Source organism: Martes martes, assembly GCF_963455335.1.
Source record: "Martes martes genome assembly, chromosome: 3".
NCBI lineage: Eukaryota > Metazoa > Chordata > Mammalia > Carnivora > Mustelidae > Martes > Martes martes.
Genome location: NC_137890.1, coordinates 179,769,803 through 179,792,271, shown reverse-complemented (window position 1 = coordinate 179,792,271; position 22,469 = coordinate 179,769,803). Strand labels below are relative to the sequence as shown.

The window sequence follows — 22,469 nt, the reverse complement described above, 5'->3', positions numbered from 1 at the left end:
ACTTTCTTCCTTTGTCTCCTCAACCACTTGCTCTTCCAGTCATGTGGTTCATGCCTGTTTTCTTAGCAGCGTCCTTACATGGATGCCCATCTTTGGTCTCTCAAATCATGTGTCCATCTGCCTACTACAAATGTTATAAATATCTTAATCATCATTTCAACCAATTTATCAATTTGTAGATTTTCTAGATTTCAAAATGCTTTTTCAAAACTCCTTCAGGGGCACCCGGGTGGCTTGGTTGGTTGAATATCTGACTCTTGGTTTCAGGTCAGGTCTTGATCTCGGGGCTTTGAGATCGACCCCCACGTCATTGGGCTACATGCTCAGCAGGGAGTGAGCTTGAGATTCTCTCCCTCTGCCCCTCCCCCACTCATGGTTGCTTGTGCGCGCGCTTGCACGCTCTCTCTCTCTCACTCTCAAATAAATAAATCTTAAATAAATAAATAAATAAAAGCTCCTCCAAAGCCTCTTTTCGAGTAGACTCAACTGTTATCCTTCTAGTTCTTTCACAGGTTATCATAAATCTTCTGAATATTGATTAACCTCATAAATATCTAGGAGATACAGTGGTAAACTCTGGAAAACTGAAAGACTAACTGACCGGCCAGTGGCCTCCTTCATAAACCACAGTAACTGACAAGACTATAGTCAATATTTCAGAGCCTCTACTGTGGTTGTTTAACACTGATGTTGATGTCACTTTTATGCTCATTTATCATTAAGTTGCAAGGGTGATAACGTATGCCGCATTAGTGTGAGTAGTGTTTGTTTTAAAATAAATGTTGATGATGAAGAAAAATGTGTTAGGTAGTGGGAAACAAACCTGACAGTAACAATTTATTTACATACTGGGGCATAGACCCCGCTTACACATACACACACAAAATTCTCTTGTCTGGGGCACTTCAGAATCCAAAGGTTTCTGAATTTAGAGGTTGATCTTTGTTCCTCTAGTGCTGTTTTGTTCAGTTCAGCATGCATCCATTAACTACCCACTCTGCCAGGGGTCCTAAGAGATTGCGGTGAGGGGCTTGCCATTAAGGAGCGTATAGTGTAATGTTCCCCCATCCTGCTCCCTCCCCATCACTTTCTCAAAGTCTTGCTTAAGCACTTGCTCTGTCCTTATCTAAAATGCACATACTTATTTGTATACTGGTCTAGTGTTGCCTATCTGCCTTCAGCTTTCTACAAGCTCTACAAGAGGAAGACCTTTGTGTGCTGTGTGCTGATAATATCCAGAGTGCCTTGAAGGCTGCCCAGTTTTTTCTGGGCATTCACCACATGTTAAATTGGTAAATTAAGGGGATACAACAAAAATACAACTGTAACTAGACACCTTAGTCAAAGTGGGGTGTGACATACCCTAAAAAGGTACAGGGCAGATCTACATTTTGTAGGGTTCTCAATGTACCGCATCTGGGGAGATTAAGAAAAGGAACAGGGGCTCCTGTGTGGCCCAGTCGGTTGAGCATCTGACTCTTGATTTCAGCCCACATCATGATCTCAGGGTTGTGAGATCGAGCCCCATGTTGGGCTCTGTGTTAGGCATGGAGCCTGCTTGGGATTCTCTCTCTCTCGCTCCCACTGCGCCTCCCCACCCTCCTATCTCCCTCTCTAAAAAAGGCGGAGGGGGGGCATAAATTTTAAATAAAAAATATAAAAGATACTTATTTAGAATGATTGAAAGCCACACCAGTTTACAAATTAATATACTGGAGATGTCAGAAAATAAGAAAAAATATTTAATGATATACTAATTGATTACATATTAAAATCCTAAAAATCACTCTTTTACACGTTTTTCCTTACAACTTTTGACTGCATGTTCTTCAATTACCTCTTCATATGTAATATTTTTTATACATTGAATGAACAAGTGATTCAGTCTTTGCTATAGCGTGGCTCTTCGAAATGCTGTTTAAGTAATATTTGGGATATATAAACAGGGAGCTTTGCACGTACATTCTTGTAATCTGTGAAACTGCTCTATAGGATAGCATGGGAATTTTAATTCTATGCTGCATTTTCCATCTAGGAGAGAACTTCCTATTTCTCAAGGTATCAGTGAGAACTGAATTATTCAAATACTGAATTATATGCAATATTATACATCGGGTGAGTGGAAGAATTTTCTGTAGACTAGCTTCTGGCTTTGTGCATTTCATATCTTCCTCATCTTCCAGCACCCACACCTTTCTATGTGGATACAAAAAGAACAGAGTTATTTCCATATGTCAGGGGCCCTCTACCTTTGTGTCATGATCCTTGGGGGAACCAACACAGTGAGTACCAGGATTCTACCTATATTCCACCAAGGAATAACTGTACACTCTATACACCTCACTGCTAATAACTATACGCAATATTGTCTGTGAACCATACAAATATAGTCTACTACATTCAAATGAGATACACACCCAACTGATTTTCCCTTTAACTGGATCCCAGAAATGTCCTTGGCCACTCTAGATTCATCCACCAGGAGGAGTCTTTAGAGTTGAAAGAGATAGAATTCACTCACTGCAATGGAACTATTATACTTACATAAAGTTTACAAAACCATACGGTCATGGGATTGTGTTACTTAGGTTCCTCCTGGGATCTGGTGCAGGGGCCCGAACTTATGCTTCCTTATCTCCATAGCAAATCTGTATCTGGTATTTCAAAGAAGTAGAGGGTTATTTATGACTTAAAGACTGGACTAGCTTACAACTGACTGTAGTAGAGAACAATAATTTAGAGGTTAGAACCAGCATGAACACTGAGTCTGTAGGGCATTTTTAAGCAATGGCAGATGGTCCTGTTTGGCATGAACCACGTGGCAAAGAACACAATACACGATGTAACCAGAGAGGTAGGTTGGGGGAAAGCAATGAGGTCCTTGAATGCCAGAACAAGAAGTTGGAGGTTGATGTGTGTAGGTCGGTTTCCTTTCCTTCCACCTCTATGATTTGGAAGCTTTTATTTGGCTTTATTAATTTGGGTATCTCTAATTGTGTTTGTTCATGGTTTGTTCCTTTTTAACTGGATACCTTTCAATCAAGACCTTTGCTTGTGTTGAAACCCCTCTTTAACTTGTCAATGTTTTGTTTTGTTAATATTTTAGATTTTACTCTAACTAAAATAACCACTTCTGTATTTCTTCCATAAGCAATGCTGAAACACATAAAGTGAGTTTTGTCCCTTTTTTATTTGCCATTGTTTTTAATATAACACTTGGGACTTAGTGCATATCTAGTACATGACATTCACTGACTTTAAATAGCATGAGTACATCAATATTGTCAAGTGGTTTAAACATTATAAAAAAATTCTAGATTTGTGTATATCGGCTGGCTAAAATGTGAAAAATTTAATATAAGAAAAAGCATATGTCCTCAGAAATACAGCAATAATATACTGTGAGTTAAAGGCATAACCATTTTCAGAAAAAAGTATAATTTTCCAGTAAAGGTCAGTTTAAAACCCCCTCTCTTGTGTTTATAGCAGCAGTACTCCAATTGAAGTGGCTTTCCAACTAGTGAAACATCTTTTATCATGTATATGCCCATGGATATCTGTTGTGTCACTGGTGACTATTCTGTGAATTACTTGCATTTGTCCTTTCATGGTTTTGAACAGGCATGTTTTTGGCAACCCACAATGAAAGAAAAAAATGATACTGTTCATCAACTTGAACTTCTTTGCTCCTTTTATGGCAATACTGGGAGTTACTTTCCTAAAGGAGTGATATTTAAGACTAAAGTATTTGGACAGCTACAATTCTGCTAAAATTTGAGTTGGTTTCTCTCGTGTGGTTTTTCCATCATGGTGTCTGAAAGCATGTCACAGCTGCCTCGTTCATCACAGGCTAGGCGCCAAGGCTGGCCAGGCACTCCTGTAGTGAAAGTAGTCTCTTCTTGGTCCTCTGCCATAAATTGTGCCACTATTGATATTATTACCGGGTTTTTTTTTTTTTTTTAAATGGGTCTCCAGATTTCAGTACAATGGAATTTGTTACGTATATGATGAAAAGCCTTTTCTAACACCCATAAAATCCTTACCAAAAAAAAAAAAAATCTGGTTGTCTCCTTTACAAATGATGTACTACTTTCACTCATTTTTTAAAATTGAGGTATTAACAGGATTACTAGGAAGAAAATACTGGTAAGACATTTAAGCCATCCGCAGGAGAGATTGCGCACTCTGGGAGAGGTGCTGCTGTGCCTTGGCTGCTACGTCCAGCATCTTGCCAGACATGCCCATGGGACGGTAGCTTAATGTTTGCCTTTTAGCTACTCATCCCCACCACCCTTGCCTTTTATCTGTATCTCTCTATCCAAATCTTCCTTTCTGCTGACCTCCTCAGATGAAAAGGAGGGCCCCTGCGTCGAAGAAGAAGAAGAGCTGTCATTTCCCTTTCCCTCACACACCTGCTCTCAGAGAGAATGTAACCCTGCAATAGAAGAGTGTCAAGGGAATAAGGCTGGAGTAGAAATCAAGTCCAAGAGACTTAGAAACTTAATTTCTCTGGACTTCAGTTTCCTAATTGGCTACTAAATCATGGAACTATCTCTTTGTAGATCTGGCACGGGACTCTGGTGTAGCTTACCCAACACGCTTACTTAGCTGATGAGGAGAGAGGTGAGCCTCAGAGGTAGAACAGCTTCCTGGAAGTTAGGCGCTGCCAGTGCCTCCTCTAGAAGGCGCATCTCCTGACCGCCCCATCTCACTTCGCCACATCTCTGGAGGACGTGTCCATATTTTAATGTCAAAGTGATTCAATTAACATCATATTTATTCAGTGGGTGTTGAAGTACAGGATAATTGAAAGGCATTCCTGTACGTGCTGACTAGTACAAACTCTATTAAGGAAAGGTACTACGGGAAACCCAGATGCAGCCCATGCCTACTGTTAATATTATTAATATACTATTAATATTGATTACCTGGAAAAATGTGTCTTTTCCTACTTATCGCTTTTGAAGTTTCTAAGGTTTTTAACCATTTGCAATTCATTTTTATCCTCAAAGTGCAATATTTACCAATTTCGGTGTATTTCAATAGCTTTTTCCCCTTTTGTATTTATCTTGTTATCCTCAGTGTCAGCATTGCCGAGAGAGCATGTTTTCTTTCTTTAAACTGTCTGTTTTGGTGATTTGATAATTCAGTAACTACAGAAGTAATCCCTTAGAGCAAAGGAAAATTGAAACTCTAAAAAGACCAGGTTTTATCCCCTCTGTACATAAACAGTTTATCTTGGAAACTCCAGTCCCTTCCTCCATTTTCTCCCACCCTGCCTTCCCTCTCCGTTTGCCTTTGTGGCTTTGTTTGCCATTTGTCATTCTAGATACCCTTTCTTTCTGAAGCTTCTGTAAGAATGTAAAATTCTGTTTTTCTCATTGTTTTGTATGTGATGCCATTGATACACCTGTACGAACTCCTCCTTTTTATATTTTGTTTACCTCACCTTTACCTCTACTTGTTTATTCTGGAAGCCGATATGATTTCTGATACGAACTTCATACTCATCTTCACGATGCCCAGCTGAACATCAGTGTCTTGTTTTTCAAACACTTCAAGACATCTTGGATTAAAAACATTGGGTTTGTCTGTTTGTTTCTAAAACAAATCATAGCAGTTGCTGAAATTTTCCTTTTGTTCTCTCTTCCCTAAGCAAGAAGTATAAGAAAGGTTTTAGACACCTCTTTTATGCTTCTCATTTGCTTTGTATGCATTTTCATTGCTAAATTCTCCCATGTCTTCTCCTAGTTCACCGTTAAGTTCCATTTCTGCCGGCGACTGCTGAGTTTCTATCCATTTCCCTCTCACTGCCCTTCAGGTCTCTCTGGGCTTAAGTCCACCACGTGCCTTGTTGGCACGTGAGCTGGGACGCCCTTAAGCCCTTCAGGTCTCAGTCACTCTAGAACGAATAGGACCAGTATTAATGACAAGTTAGCCTTTTGGTTTTGCTCAGGAGAATCATTAACCATCTTTAGGTTAAATCTCTACTCTTACCAGACAATTTAGAACCTGTACCTTTGTGATGTTTGGTATGGGATTTATGTTTTTTTCCTCTGCGCACTGAGGTATCATGTGGGTGATTCTTCGGGGCTTTGGTTTTCGTCTCTATAACTGCCTATCTTTCTAAAATGTTGAAGTCTTGGGGTACCTGGTAGCTCAGTCTGTTAAACATCTGTCTTCAGCTCAGGTCATGATCCCAGGGTCCTAGGATCGAGCCCTGCATTGGGCTCCTTGCTCAGTGGGGAGTCTGCTTCTCCCTCTGCCTCTGCCATTCCCCTCCCACTTGTGCTCTCTGGTGTGCTCTCTCTCTCTCTCTCTGCAAATAAATAAAAATAATTTTTTTTTAAAAAAAGATGTCTTTCAAAATCTCCCAAACAGAATTTTATGTACAATACATCATCTGTCATTTAAGCTAATTCCAGCCCAAACACATCTCCCAAATGTAGGAAAAAATCCATCCAGGGATATGTGTGTGTGCGTGTGTGTGTGTGTGTGTGTGTGTGAGAGAGAGAGAGAGAGAGAGAGAAATTATAATAAAGAGATGGAAACTTATACAGGTAACTTGAATTGGCCTTTATATCTTTTTTTTTTTTAAGATTTTATTTATTTATTTATTTGTCAGAGAGGCAGAGAGAGAGAGCACACAAGTAGGCAGTGGCGGAGAGAGAAGCAGGCTCCCTGCTGAGCAAGGAGCCCGATGTGGGACTCGATCCCAGGACCCTAGGATCATTACCTGAGCCAAAGGCAGCAGCTTAACCCACTGAGCCACCCAGGTGCCCCTGGCCTTTATATCTTGCATGGTTCATTAATGTACCCACTTGATCCTTTTAACTAGCTGCTGCCTCTTTTAGAACTCTTTTCCCCAAAATGAAGTAGGTGATCCTCCTCTGGTTCCCCTTATTTACATTTATAAGGACATTGGACGGGCAACTGTGTACCCCTTTCAATTCTTGTTTTGCCATCACTCGAATGGTGGTGCTTGAGCAGTGGGAGATGCGGCATCATCTACAGACGTCCAAGAAATGACTCTTGTGCTGGTCGGCACAAGGCCTGGAGAACCTGATGAGTCTAGGCGTCTTCGTAAAGGGAAGTACAGTGAGTGTGTGAGTGATTCTGTCCTGAGTGTCACATAAGCCCTGGGAATTCGTGAACAGGGCTCCAGAAAGAATTCAGACTTTCCTGGTGGCAAGCCCCTATCGTCAAGGACAGTCACCAGCAGCTACACACTCGATCAGCACCTCTTTTGCTTAGAGGGATGCTGCTTCTCTTTGGTGCTCTTTGGCTTCCATTAAGTTTCTGCACATCTGCTTAAATAAAATGAGACTCGATCCAGTCTATGGTGTGCGCGTTCACTGGTAAGGATTCATTAATCCATAGATAACCCCACTGGCACAGTGCACTGATGTCTACCTGTGTGCAAATTGTTCTTCGTCCTCATATCCTCTTTTTTAAGAGAAAGCCTAAGTAAGCACCATGACTACTCATCTTAATATCAGCCACCCCTTGTGTAGCTCCTGATACACAGTGAGGCCTCAAATAGTTAACCATGTGGAAAAACCCAATGCAGTTGTGTAAGATTTTATGCTGTACGGTATATAACATTTCTTATTTTATTTGAGCTTTGCTGCCAGTAGCTTTTAAACTCTGATTCCAAGGAATACTGCTGTTCTCTTGAGCTGAACTGAGGATTTTTGCCTCTAAAATCTAATAATAAGAGTCATTTCTTAATTAACTAAAAAATACCAATGAATAATGGGTTATTTTTTTTCCATTTTCAGTTCCCTTCCCACACCATCATTCTTTTTTCTTAAAAGCTTTGATTTCTATAGTAAGCCTATACCTGGTTCAGCACAGGATTATGTTTTACTGGTTTAATTTACATATTATTTCTTTTTATAAATTTTATTTACTTTTTAGAAAGAGAGAGAGAGTGAGAGAGAGCACAGGCTAGGTGGGAGGAGCAGAGGGAGAAGGAGAAGACGACTCCCCACTGAGCAGGAAGCCCAACATGGGACTTGATCATGGGACTCCATCCCCGGACCCTGGGATCATGACATGAGCCAAAGGCAGATGCTTATGGACTGAGCCCCCCAGGTGCCCTAATTTACATATTATTTCAGGAAAATTAGGTGTTCCGCTTTTGAGCTGGTGACACTGTTCACAACAAGAGCCAAGTGCTATTAAATTCATGTTATTGGGGGGTGCAGGATTTCCAGCATGAAAACTGCAGACTGCACAGTTCCATGTCCCATGCCTGCCTTCTTTTATTTCAGCCTTCTAGCAACATGATGATTTTGTTTTAATCACCGGGCTTTAAATGATGAGGATGTATCACCAAGCCGCCCAGTGCCACAGAGCCAGGAGAGGTGAATCTCGGTCTTCATGTCTCCAAAACCCACGGTCCTCTTTACTGTATGGACACGTGATAGTTCTAGAGTAGAGTCTAATCTCACTGTTAAGTTAGAAGCTCCTTCACTGCAGAGGTTATGTGTTATTTACTTTTTCCCTCCCACAGAAAATTCTCTAAAACTGGATGTGGTTGTCTCCCTTTTGTTTTAGTTAGTGGTGCTTGCAAGGTGGGCCTTCTACTCTATTACATATATATAAGGATTTCCCCCAAATTGTCTCCAGTACTTGGAATTTCTTGTCTTCTGTTCTATATTAGGATGCATCTGTCTGTCCTTAAAGTTGTAACTCAGTCTATTCTTGGCAGGCACCTTCAGATGAGGCTTGGCAATTAAAAAAAAAAAAATACAAGTATCCAATGAATTTTAAATTGCCAAAGGAATGGTTGTTTAAAACTCTCTGAGATAGCAGTTCATATTTAAATATGCTTATTATTAATTCCAGTGTGAAATGATTTATGCTTATTATTAACACATTAAGACAGCCAAAGGAAAATTAGAAGGTGACTCAACAGGAGATATTCAAGTGTGGAATCCAAAAAAAGTAGGGAAGAACAAAACTTATTCCGGATGAGTTGGGAGTATGTTTAAGGTCTAGCCACCTCCCTTTGTTTTTTTTTTTAATGATCCAAATAGTGGGTACACTGGTACAAAACTGAACTGTGTTGTCCCAGGAAACACCCTGTAATATTATGGCCTATTGATTGAATGCACAAACTCAAATTTATATTGTTATAGAATTATGTCTTAAATAATTAAACATTTTGTTATTAAAACAGCAGATATTGATGATAAGTAAAGAGTCATAACCTTTGCAAGAAAATTATCTAGGGTGGCTTTAAGAAGAATATATTTATTATCCAGGAAAAGTAACAGGACTGTCTCTCTCTCTCTCTCACAGACAGACACACACACACACACACACACACACACACACACACACGTATATTCTGTATATGTTCATATATGTGTGTATGACTCGGCTGAAAAAACAGTACAGATGTCAGTCACTAAGATTTCCATTTCTGTGCCTCTAAATCAACCTATTTTTGGACCTTGGTGTTCCCTGCTGGTTTTACTTGCTTTTAATTTGTTTGTTTTTAGATCACTGGCATGCAATGGCCTGGTCTGGGTTAAATGTTTAGAAACTAACTGGAGTTTCATAGAGTTTTCTCCAATCTCCTCTTAATTTTTAGGATAATAGATTGCTTCTGAGGATATCACCTTTAGACAGATTTGTTCACTTTATATTAACAGTAATTCAGATCACCAGAATCAGGGAAAATATTGGTACAGGACTGAGACCCTATTGCCTTGAGATATTTATGATATTTTCACTCCTACTTATTTTCATTTAATGTCTCATTCAAGAGAGTTGGCAACCTTACAATTGTTGCTATGTCACTTGCTTAAGAAATTTTTACATGGAAATGGAGGAATTAGGGAATAACATAGCGAAATGTTTATTAATAAAAAAGAAATAATGGGCTGTAAACTTGGGCTTTATAACACCTTTTGGTTAGTATTTCATCCTCAGTAGATCTTAATTTCCTATTATAAAAGTTATTTTTTAAAAAGCAACAAGGATAAAAAGAGTCTAAACAAAGTTGGAAGGTATTAGCATCTATATTTTGTACAAAGAATAAAAATGTTGGAAATCAGATTTGTAAATAAGTTCAAAATGGATTCACTTTTTCTAACTGTACCATATAAAATGAAATAAGAAAAAATGTTCTTTTAAGCAGCAATAGCTCGAGAGAGTTGGGGAAGATTTTGCAGAATATTGATAAATGGAGAATTGCATTTCTCCTGCTTTCCATTTTTCCCCCAAAGTGTGCGAATAAAAAGTTAATTTTTATAAGAGAGCAATTTTTAGACCACAAAAGGACTTTTTTGAGAGTTTCCCCTACAATGGCCAATTTTGTATGAAACAAATTATTTTAGGCCTAATTGCAGGCAGACTAGTTAGGCCGCTAGCTCTTTTAAGGTTGAATTTCACTTGAACTTTCTAATAGTATGATCTTTTCTCAGAATTTAATAACTGGCTCAAATATTTAATAGTGGAAGCTTTTTCATTAAATTAAAAAGAAATCAAGATATTATTTTAGAAGAACTAACTTATTTTCCTTACCAGTTTTATCGACTTCAGGAAAAAAGGAAGAGAATGGAACCAATCTCTTTCTATACTTAAATAGACATTAATGCTCTAACCCCAGCAAATAATATATTTCAATGTGTATCGTCATTCAGAAGATTTGGGAAGCACCAAATGGCAGCAGTAACTATACTTCTAACTCTACTGAAAAGCAAATTGCACTGACTATGTGAACCTCTTCACTCGTCTGAAGGATAATCATTCTTTTTAATACTCAGATACATTCTCTAGATCTGTTTCAGTTGCACACTGCCAAACTCTGCATTGCCTAAAGGTTTTGGTTAAGTACAAAGACTTGTTTTGAAATGCAAGTGGGGAAAGATGAGAGTTGCAAGATTTTGTTTCCATGTGTCAGTCTGTAAATAGATGGCAGAAGATCATTAAATGGATTAATTTACAAGCATCCTTAGAAATAGAATGTTTTTACATAAAAGCATGTTGTAAACCTTTTTAATTAAATTGCATTGTACCCCGCACTCTCTCCTCCCCAGGGTTCTGTTGACCTCTCACCTCTTACTTTGTCCTACAGGCACTCCACTGCTGGTGAGGAGAAGCAGTGACCCAGCTCCAGGCCCACCTGCTGATGCCCAGCCGAGGGCTTCACACCCCAGTGGCCAGAGTCTGAAACCTGTTATTCTAGTAGGTATCCTGCCGTTTGCCTTTCTAATGAAAGATCAAAGTGCCTTACCCATAGACTAACTGGGACTTTGCAGTCTTAAGTAAGCTGATCATTGGAGAGCATTTGGCAGGACATACAGTGTTAGTAATAGCTCCTATGAGCTTCACTGGAATATTCTAGTAATTTACACAGCTCTGATTAGTGCTTTACACTGCATCATTTAAACTTCCACATCAAGGTGGGCACCAATTTTTGCCTCCATTTTACTGATAATGACATTGAGGCAGAGGGAGGTTCAGTGATTTTTCTAAGGTCACAGCTAGTAAAGGACAGTCAAGAATTTAACCCAAGTGGTTTGGCACCAAAGTCCATGCTGTTCACCAGCGCACCACACTGTCGAGTTTCCTCCATCCCCCTGCTTTGAACACCCAAGGATATCATTTTATATATTTTCAGTGTGTTAATGCAGGGCTTTTTAAAGTCCCACCATGGTGAGTGGTCATAGAGTTTCAAGATACCAATATCATGTATGTTGTGGTGCCAGTACTGGGTTTCTAGAACTCAACATCCAAATTAAAAAAAATAAAATTATATATCAGAAGTGCTTGTAAAAAGACTCACTTCTAACTGATGGGTTAAATGGAGAATGAACCCTGAAGGGCTGGTGTCCGCCTTTCATATAATGTGGTACTGTTGGATCTTTCTGATACATCCCGAGTACTTGGAGGAGTTGTGACTGTGGTCCAACCTTGGAAGTTGCCTGAGAGATTTTGGTTAATGGGTATATATTTGTGCAATAGGTGATCTTCAATAATGGGGCCATTTTAAAAAGTTTCCTAAAAGCCAGGCTCTTTCCCATTTTAAGTCTCACTGTCTATAGTGCCCTAAGGAAAAAAGCAATATTTTAGACTTACATAAGGATGCTGAATGAACTAACCAGATTCTCACCAGTTTGGTATAAAATGTTCTCAAGAACATGTGCCAATGTGTATGAGTTAGGAGTCCTTATATCAAACCACTGAGTATTTACTAATAAGATTGTGGCAGTGTTTTGGCATATTTCTTTCTGTAAACAAGGAAGCAAGTATCCTCAAAGTGTTTTAGATGTAAAGTTTCCCCACTGTCCTTTTAAGGAAACATATTTAATGGAACATTACTTTAATAAAAATCAGGTGTATGTGTTCCACTCTATTGGCGAGTTTAAACAGAACCAGTATTTAGCACACTGACTGAGACTGTGTTAAGCCCAGGTATACTGGATTGGAGGAAGATAAGCCGTATAAATGAGAAAAGTTACAGTTTACTGCTCATTTTTACAATGTAGGTATACCCCAAGTCAGAGTATATCTGATTGTGTTACCATCATTTACATGCAGAGAATCACCCGTATTTAGTTCAATGTTTTTATCACTTAGGTTCATGTTTAGACCAATCGAAAATATTCAATACTGCTTTCCTTACAGGAAATGAGGACTAGTATGTTTCTGATAGATTCCATATTCTTACCAAACTAGGATACCATTGAGTTCTAAGTTGAGGTATTTGGTGAGGGAGTATATTATTACTAGCAAAGATGCAAATCCTAATTCAAGAAGAAAGGCGGGCACCCCAAATCCTTTTACCTTACTGTATGCAAGTTCCCAAGCAGTGGCTGAGTCTGTATGTATCAACAGTAAAAAGGAAATCACATTTCTTCCTTTCCTCAATGTTCTCTGCAGATCTGAGGCCCAAAGAACAGAGTCTGGTCCTTGCTTGCCACAGAATACTGGCACATCCTAGCCTTCTCTTTCTTTGGTTGTAAAATAATGTCCAAGCAAACTTGAAGCCTTAACAGTCCAAGGTGCAGACATTGTGCCTTATTTGTCTATCTCTAGTGCCAAGCACACGGAGGTTACATGCTATATATGTGTTGGACTCAGGAATGTAGGCCCATATTAGTCTACGAAGAGTTCTAGAAGTTCTCAGAAGTTTACCCACCTGTTCTAATTTGGCCATTCTCTCTGTTACCCAAAAGATCTACCAGGTAAAGATTTATCTGCTCCAAAGTCTGGTTCACCTCAAGCAAAAGAGGCAAATAGTTTAACTGCCATACTGTGAAAAGCAGGCTAAGTTAGTAAAGGAAGACGTTTAGTTGAGTCTGTTTTTACCCAGAAGAAAAATGTGTGTGTGTGTGTGCATGTGTGTGTGTGTGTGCATGTGTGTGTGTGTGTGTGTATTATGCTTCTGTGCATTTATTCCTACGTGTCCTAACTCAAGGACCTGTCATTGGACCTGCTTGTCCAATACTATAACCACTGGCCACGTGTGGTTATTGAGCACTAGAAATGTAATTCGAGTGTAACACACATAATGCATTTTAAAGATTGAGATATAAAAAAAAGAGTAATATGGAAGCCCTCATTAATAATTTTTATATTGACTACACATTGAAATGACACGATGGTGTATTAGGTTGAGTAAAATATACTATCAAAATTATTTTCACCTGTTTCTAAAGCATGGCTACTAGCAAGTTTAAAATTAGATCTATGGTTCACATTCTACTTCCATTGGACAGAAGAGCTCTAGACAGAAGTAAAATTGGATCTAGCATTAATGAAATGGTTTGAGACCCTTGGGAGAAGGTCTTTGAGTCGCCCATCATCTCTGTGGTAACAGTATGATTAGATTTGCCTGGGGCAGTCCTAGTTCGTGCCTGTTGTCCTGGCATAATTATTAATAGTGTCCCCACCAACTCCCAGAGGTGTCCATGTACGGATGATGAATTATGTGGCACCCTACATATAGCCCCATAGTCACTTTCATTGTTTGCTCAGCGATAAGAGGAACCGCCTTTCAAGGAAACCATGGGAACACAACCACAACTGTCACGTGGGAGCACACGGCAGAGAGGGGTTTTGTGGCCAGTCCCTGAGCCCAGGGACTACAGAACTGGAGACTGCAGATCCTTCCCCATCTCTCAGATTCCATAGTCCCACTTGGTACTTCCTCTATAACCTCACCATATTTGATGTCTGTGAATTAATAGGTGATGATGAATATGGGGTGTGTGTGATAATTCAGCCATAGTGCAAGTAACATGAACAATAATTGCTTAAAAAGTTCTGTTCAATGACATTGCATTCCAATATCCAAAGGAAGAAAAACAATCAAAATTTCCAGCTCTTAAACAGAGTGTTCACGTGTAAGTAATTCACAGATGGCAAAGCCCCAAGTGGGTTATGTTCAATCGTTCCCAAGAAATGAAACTTGCTTATAACCCACAGCTTAAAAAGCTGTAAGGATGAATATTTGACACATTTGATTATGTTGAGATATTGCCTTTAAAACCACAGTTGATGACTGTTATTTTTACTTGCACTTCATTAGGCTTATTATAGCAGGAAGAACTTTCTTTGATGCCCAGAGATGCATGTTTGTGAAAAGCTGGAGAAGTTGCACTTGTTTTCTGGCTGGTTAAATTATTACAAATTGGTTATTTAAGATGTACACCCTCAGACAAGGTGAAGTTTTAAAAGGCGTTTAAATTAGGAAAATCAAATTCTGTGCAAGTCTCGAATTCTGTGTATTGAAAAGCCACCAAACCTCACTCTTTGTTACTTAGGGTACCACTGGCTAAACAGCAGGGAAATTTATTTTCTTTCTTCCTCTTTTCATAAACCCGTCGGTTAATCAGAATAGCATAATTATTAATGTGCAAATTGTAATGACTATTTATCTTTCAAGGCAATAGAAAATCCAATCCTACTGACTGCTTTTGAATTAAAGAAAGAGAATCCTGGGGGCAAGATGTAGTAGTGGGAGTCTGCTTATGGGATGTCTTACCTCCCTTGCCTTGATTGTAACCTGGTGTTTTTGGCTTAAGGGCATGCCATAAAACCAGGTTCTTGAAATTGATGTTCCCGAATTTGTGGGTGGAAGAGAACTCTAAACCAGATGTGATTTTTTTCTTAATATCCGGTTAACTACTATGGTTGTTTTGTGTTTTAATGACTGTTTATAGTTTCACATTTAACCCCTGAAGCAAAATGATCCTGCAGGGCGAGTAAATTAAAAAGTGGATTCCTGAAAATTATAATGCTGTGGTTGTTCTCGGATAGTAAATGACTTTGTTTGTTCTAAGACCGTTACTTCTCTTGCATCACAAAATAAATTAAGAAAATATTGGTCCGTCTTTTAAAGACTTCATATCCACAACATATACATTTTCTTTTTTAAAAATAACATGGCAATACTGGGGTTATTAAGTTGGGAGTTCATGGATGAGTTTCAGAGGGTCTGTTAACCCTGAGGTGTTATGCTGTGGACCATTACATGGGCATACATTTCTTTTTTCTTTTTTTTTTTTTTTGAGATTTTTTTAAAAATTTATTTATTTGACAGAGATCACAGAGATCACAAGTAGGCAGAGAGGCAGGCAGAGAGAGTGGGGGGGGGAAGCAGGCTCCCCACTGAGCAGAGAGCCTGATTAGGGGCCTGATCCCAGGACCCTGAGATCATGACCTGAGCCAAAGGCAGAGGCTTAACCCACTGAGCTACCTAGGTGCCCCACGGGCATCCATTTCTTGTGAAGGAGACGCTCTTCCTTTTTTTTTTTTTTTTTTTCTTTTTAAATTTGAGACTCTCTCACATCTTATCAAATTTTAAAAGGGAAAAAAATGATCAAGAACTACTTGTTTGCAGGTTTAGGATGAAACAACGTGAGAAAGCCATCAATTCTCAGAATTTGATGAAGGATAGAGATTAAGAAGTGTGGTGGGAATTTACACCACCCCCCAAATATTAAATAATTAAGGCTATTTCATCTTATTATCACGTGGCCTATCCAACACCTAGGATATACATTTCAGATGTAAGGGTGAATCAAAGTTTTTGAATTGCTGCATTGAGAGGTCAGCAACCTGATGCCAGCAAGAGTAGGGTTGGAGGTAAAGGGAAGACACCCTGGGGAGAAGTGTTTCCCATGGTCTTGCATGTTAAGGGAGATAAGATGGTTCTTTGTAGTTTTTCCTATTTTATCAGCAAAAAGAGTGGCAGGTAGCTTCAAGTGGAAGGAAGTATTTCCAATGAGTAGGGACATTCTCTTTGTGTTTTGCAGATAATGTGATGGAGCGTTGATTTGAGAAATTTTCCTTTGTGTGTCACATATATTGAAACCATCATCATTGCTGATCTTGGCTTAAACATTTTCATTTCCATGAAAGAAATCATTGAAATATTACAGAGAAATTTAAGTAGCATTGCTTTTAGGGTTAAAATCATCACATTGTCCCTGAGAGATGTGAGAGGACTTTCGGTGGTGGGTCGCTGACTGTCAAAACCCCACATAGAAACTTAACAAAAATTTTGAATAACCAAATCATGTTTTTCTTTCCACTAGATACCCGATTAAGTAGCTATAGAAACGTTGAAATAAATTAATTGTTGTAGATGGTGATGTAGATGGGAAGGAAGACTCTTACCTGTTGTCTCCCAATGAGGAGAGATGGATACCAATGAGAAAAAGGGAGGGAGAAATAACATGTAATATGTAATTGTGTTATTTAGAGATACTGAAGCCTACAAAAGGTTTTTCTTTTTTTTCCCCCTTTCTGACACAGTGATTTAATAATAGTCCTGGTGTTTGTAACTCCAGCTGTTCACGCTGTGTGCTGATAAGACCAAAGCTTGGAGACACATTGCAACGATGGTTTTCATATGGCTTTGTTTTCAAGAGATAAAGCTGCCATCCAATATTTCAAGGGGCCAAATGTTTACTTAGTTTGGCAAGTTTAGGCAGCTTAATTTCTGAAGCAGTTATGTTTATAAGACTTGAGTTCCAGGTGGGGAAAATCCAGAAACCTAATTTATCCTGCAACAGAATTTTTTCACCAAATCTTATAGAAGTTGGTAAAACAAATTTGGGTTTTCTGAATGTCTGTACCATGACTAATAAAGGAACCTAGGAAATGTGACTCCTGTTTGGGTGTGTGTTCCCTGATCATTCTTCTTGGGTCTAGTCCAGAACTGGAAGTCTAAGAGAAGGACCACTATTCAGAGGTTAGTTTCAGAAATATAAAAAAAAAAAAAAAAATTATGATGTGTCCTCTTTTGCTGTTTAAATTGTTCTGCACGTGATGAAAATTGAATGGGATGCCTGGGTGGCTCAGTTAAGTGTTCAAGCTCTTGATTTCAGCTCAGGTCATGATCTCAGGGTTGTGAGATCAGCTCTGCTTCGGGCTCCGTACTCAGCATAGAGTCTGTTCGAGATTCTCTCCCTCTGTCCCTCCTCCTGCTTGGGCACTCTCTTTCTGTCTCTCAGAAGAAGGAAAGAAGGAAGGAAGGAAGGGAGGGAGGGAGGAAGGAATACTTTTAAGGAAGGAAAGAAAGAAGGAAAGAAGGGAAAAAATTGCATGAGTTTTGCTTTCATGTCAACATAAATTGATTAATCCTTTAGATGCCCAAGACCTCTGCTCTGTGCCTTCTGGGAAACCTAAATTATGGTGTTTGTCTTCAGGAAACTTACAGTCTGGTTATGATGACCAAATCTAAAGCGTTAAACAACCCTAGCGATGCGCAAACAAATATGAAATGATCAAATAATACATTTTAAGGATCAGAGTTTATGTCCTTTGTCTTTAGTTTGCACGCTGCTCAGCCTCCCACACCCCTCGAGGGAATTCCCATGCACAGAATCTCTGTTAGCTCTTATCCCACCCAAATGTAACTGCTTTTTTACATGTCTGCTGTGAGAAGGAGATCCTCGGAGGCTTGAGTCAATATATTCATTTTTTTATCCAAGCCCCCGACACCTGATACATAAATCTATGACTAGATGATTAAAACTGTTACTTCTGAGATGGACAGAATGAATTCGACAACTTTTAACACATCTTGCAGAGATGTGCATGCCTGTGAGGATGTGTATCATAGATAGGAATCAATGTATGAATTAGAATGTGAAAATTGTGAAATTACCTGTTCAGCACACTGTTGTGCTCCCTGAATAGCTTTAGTTTAGAATTTTCTGCTTTAGGACAACGTGTCGTGTGTGTTGACAAGGGGAGAGAGATGTTTGAGATGTTTAAACGCAAATTCTCCACTTGGAATCAAAATGCGGGTTGACGGTGCGGGTCAGCAGTTTCAATGGTGAGAACCGTTTCCTCTCTTTACACTTCTAGCAGTGCTTTCACAGAGAAGTTGGCTCTGAGAAAGAACAGAAATTATAAGAAGACAACAAACTTTGATCTTTCTGGAGGTGAACATCATAAAGCCTAACTTTGTTTATGTCCTTGATATGTGAACAGAGAATAGAAATTAATATGCATGTAAGGGAGTCGATTATCTGAGCTCTTTGCCAGCAAAATTGTGAGTTCTAGAATCCAAAAGTTCGTGATCTTGGCAGTTACAGCTTTGTAATTTCCTAATAACTGTGTTCAAAGAATTTAGAAAACCCTTTATTGGACTGGAAATGTCTGGACAGCATCCCTCTCGTACACCTACAGCATCTGCAGACTTCCCCTTTGAAATGTTCGTCCTATTCCGTCTTCTTTAAGAGGTTCTTCTGGTTTCAAGTGGTTTGGAAGAAAATTTAAAAAAAAAATCCTGGTATGTAAATTAATTCAAGAGTATGAGATACCACCTTACACCAGTTAGAATGGCCAAAATTAGCAAGACAGGAAACAACGTGTGTTGGAGAGGATGTGGAGAAAGGGGAACCCTCTTACACTGTTGGTGGGAATGCAAACTGGTGCAGCCACTTTGGAGAACAGTGTGGAGATTCCTCAGGAAATTAAAAATAGATCTTCCCTATGACCCTGCAATTGCACTGCTGGGTATTTACCCCAAAGATACAGATGTAGTGAAAAGAAGGGCCATCTGTACCCCAATGTTTATAGCAGCAATGGCCACGGTCGCCAAACTGTGGAAAGAACCAAGATGCCCTTCAACGGATGAATGGATAAGGAAGATGTGGTCCATATACACTATGGAGTATTATGCCTCCATCAGAAAGGACGAATACCCAACTTTTGTAGCAACATGGACAGGACTGGAAGAGATTATGCTGAGTGAAATAAGTCAAACAGAGAAAGTCAAGTATCATATGGTTTCACTTATTGGTGGAGCATAACAAATAATATAGAGGACAAGGGTAGATGGAGAGGAGAAGGGAGTTGAGGGAAATTGGAAGGGGAGGTGAACCATGAGAGACTATGGACTCTGAAAAACAACCTGAGGGTTTTGAAGGGGCGGGGTGGGAGGGTGGGGGAACCAGGTGGTGGGTATTAGGGAGGGCACAGATTGCATGGAGCACTGGGTGTGGTGAAAAAACAATGAATACTGTTACGCTGAAAATAAATAAAAAATTGAAAAAAAAAAAAAGAGTATGGGAACATTTACAAGGTGTTTCTTGGTAAAAACACTAATGAACATCTTGTGTTAGCAGTGTGGGCAAATGTAACTTGACAGTGTTGTTTAAAATTTGGTGAAGGTGACGTTTAAAGTAGCTTTATTCTAAAGGTCAAGATCCCATGTTCTGATTGCAGCAATAACTCGGTGATCCTGGGTAAATTATTTAAATTGTGCACGGTTTCCTCTCAACTTTCATGTAACTCAAAGGAAATAATAAATAGAAACCCCATATGAACTTCTGTTGTTCTTAGGGACTGAAACATCCAGACAACTTCAGGGTTCCAGATGTGAATTAAATTGCTGGGTATGAGTTTGACTTAAATTTTGTTTTAATACCTCAGTATTTATAATTTTCATGGAATGAAGTTGTATTTCTATCCCAAACACCAAAGTTTATTTTTATTGCTCAGGGTAATAATATTAAGGGGTGTGTGTGTGTGTGTATGTGTGTGTGTGTGTGTATGTATTTAAAAGGCCAAATACACACACAAAGGCAGCAGCATAAAGACATACACCCATACATATGCACACTTAAATTCTGTAGAAGAGAGCACAACTTAAATCTGAAGGTTCACGTACAAGTAGATCATGTTGCTTTCGAGTGGGAGCTGAGGGGTGCGGGCCATATCTAGGTCTCTCTGTTCTAAGGGACCTTCCGTGTTGTGGACATTTATTGAAAAATGAAGGCACGGAAGGAAAGGGTTCATGGGGTTCATCTTGGAAAAATGCAAAACGATTGTTATTGAGAAGAAAAGATTTTTTTTTTTTTCCTTGAGCATGGTGTGATTCTTAGAAATCTCTTCTGATGAGGGATTTCTTTTTTCTCACAACATAAACTCCTCTGAAGTACAAGTTTCATTTGGGTTTTTCCTTTCAAAGTTTAGTCATAGAATGACACTGTGCAGACATTTAAAAGATTTCTCTCTTTCTCAGGAGGGTGGCCCCTTTCCTAATACCTCTGTACTTGAAAATAGAATTCTGATTTAGATGAATTGCATTTTAAAAGTAGCTACTGTGTGTGTTTTACGCTTGTGGAAACATACAGCGTCCTCGTAAGCAGCATGTGAGCTTGTCACCATACAGCTTTTGATGTCTGATTAGATGATCATAGGGACATCTGGAATGAGTTAGTTTTGAAGTTACTGGTGTGAGGCAGTAGAGAATCCAAAGCCTTCTGACAGACTCGAACCAGTAAAAACATAGCTACTTTTAGCAAATCTTTTTTAACTTGCAACTGGCTGATGATTTTCAGACTGACATTGCCCTGATGTTTTCCAACTGACTTTCCATCCGTCTTTCCCTGCAAATCTCCCTCCTTTCTAAGCAAAGAATGGGTAAATGGCATTTGTTGGAAAAATCATAAAGAATTATTCCCCTTTAAAAAGAGGAGTCAGATTCAGATTCTTAAGCATCAGAAGTCAGAATGGATGGCTTTGCTTCTAAAGAACTTTGCTTCTAAAGAACTCCATTTTTTGTGCCTTTAATTTCACTGCTGTGTTGACCACCCCACGCCTTCTTCATTTTTAAATAAAATGTACTTGGCAGTCAGCTGTGTTCTATGAAGATCCAAACATCAATAAGCATCCAAAGCATTTGGTATTGCTGTAGTGTGATTGCATATACCTAGAACACCTACCAAAGTTCACACATTTATCAAGTCAGAATGTCATTTGAGGGGCACCTGGGTGGCTCAGTGGGTTAAGCTGCTGCCTTCGGCTCAGGTCATGATCCCAGGGTTCTGGGATCGAGCCCCAGGTCTTGCTCCCTGCTCAGCAGGGAGTCTGCTTCTCTTTCTTCCCCCCTCCCCCCTCCCTTGCTCACTCTCTCAAATAAATAAAATATTTTTAAAATGTCATTTGAATAGTCTCATTATGTGTAGTCATTGGTTAGTTAAGGGTTGTTGCATTTGTCCAGTGGGGTTTTTACTAGTATGAGCTGGTTCCTTATTGTTTCATGAATGCAATGATTATATACCTATGAGAATATGAATCTGTTTACAAAATTTGAGAGGTCACTCTCCTGCATTGAAACAACTGACCATTTCCCATGCCTCTAGGATGTATTTCAAATGTCTTGGTCTTGGTAGGACTTTTTTTTATTGTGGTAAAATACATATAATTTATTATCTACCATCACCATGTTTAAGTGCAAGTTGAGTGGCGCTAGGTACATTCACAATATTGTGTAATCGTCTGCCCTCTGTCTCTAGAACTTTTTTCATCTTCTAAGACCAAAACTCTGGACCTATTAATCAACAGAGAAAGAAGAATAAAGTTATTTTCTTTTTTAGTGTGGTAAAATATACATAACGTAAAATCTACATTTTAATCATTTTTCAGTATACCGTTCAGTGGCATTAAGGACATTCCGTTTGTTGTACAGCTGTCAGTCACAATCCATCTCCAGAACATTCTCATCACCCCAAACTGAAATTTTATACTCTGTAAATAGTGACTCCCTGCTTCCTTCTCCCCAAGCCCCTGGTAACCACTACTCTACATTCTCTTTCTGTAAGTGTGACCGTTCCAGTCATTTCACGTAAGTGGAATCAGGCAATACTTGTCCTTGGGTGGCTGGCTTGTTTCACTTAGCATCATACCCTCAGGGTTCATCCATGTCATAGCATGTACCCTAATTTTCTTCCTCTTTAAGAACTGAACAGTATTCCATTGTATGGGTAGACTTCATTTTGCTTATCCATTCATTTGTTGGTAGACGCTTCTGTTGCCTTCGTCTTTTAGCTATTTCAGATAATGCTTCTGTGGATGTGGGTATCCAGATACCTTTCAGAGCCTGATTTCAGTCATTCTGGGCGTTCACCCAGAAGTGGAGTTGCTGGATCATATGGTTATTTTTACTTTTTCTGAGGAACCGTCTTACTGTTTTCTACAATAGC

The 22,469-nt window shown here is 39.2% G+C and overlaps 1 protein-coding gene across 1 annotated transcript in view; it reads left to right on the top strand.

Moving 5' to 3' along the window:
• The window catches only part of PARD3B (par-3 family cell polarity regulator beta), a 1,039,321-nt gene that overhangs the window by 476,900 nt on the left and 539,952 nt on the right, over positions 1-22,469 (top strand). The window contains exon 4 of the mRNA XM_080799276.1: positions 11,093-11,202. Coding sequence (XP_080655402.1) covers positions 11,093-11,202 — 110 coding nt within the window. The remainder of the gene's footprint in view (positions 1-11,092; positions 11,203-22,469) is intronic.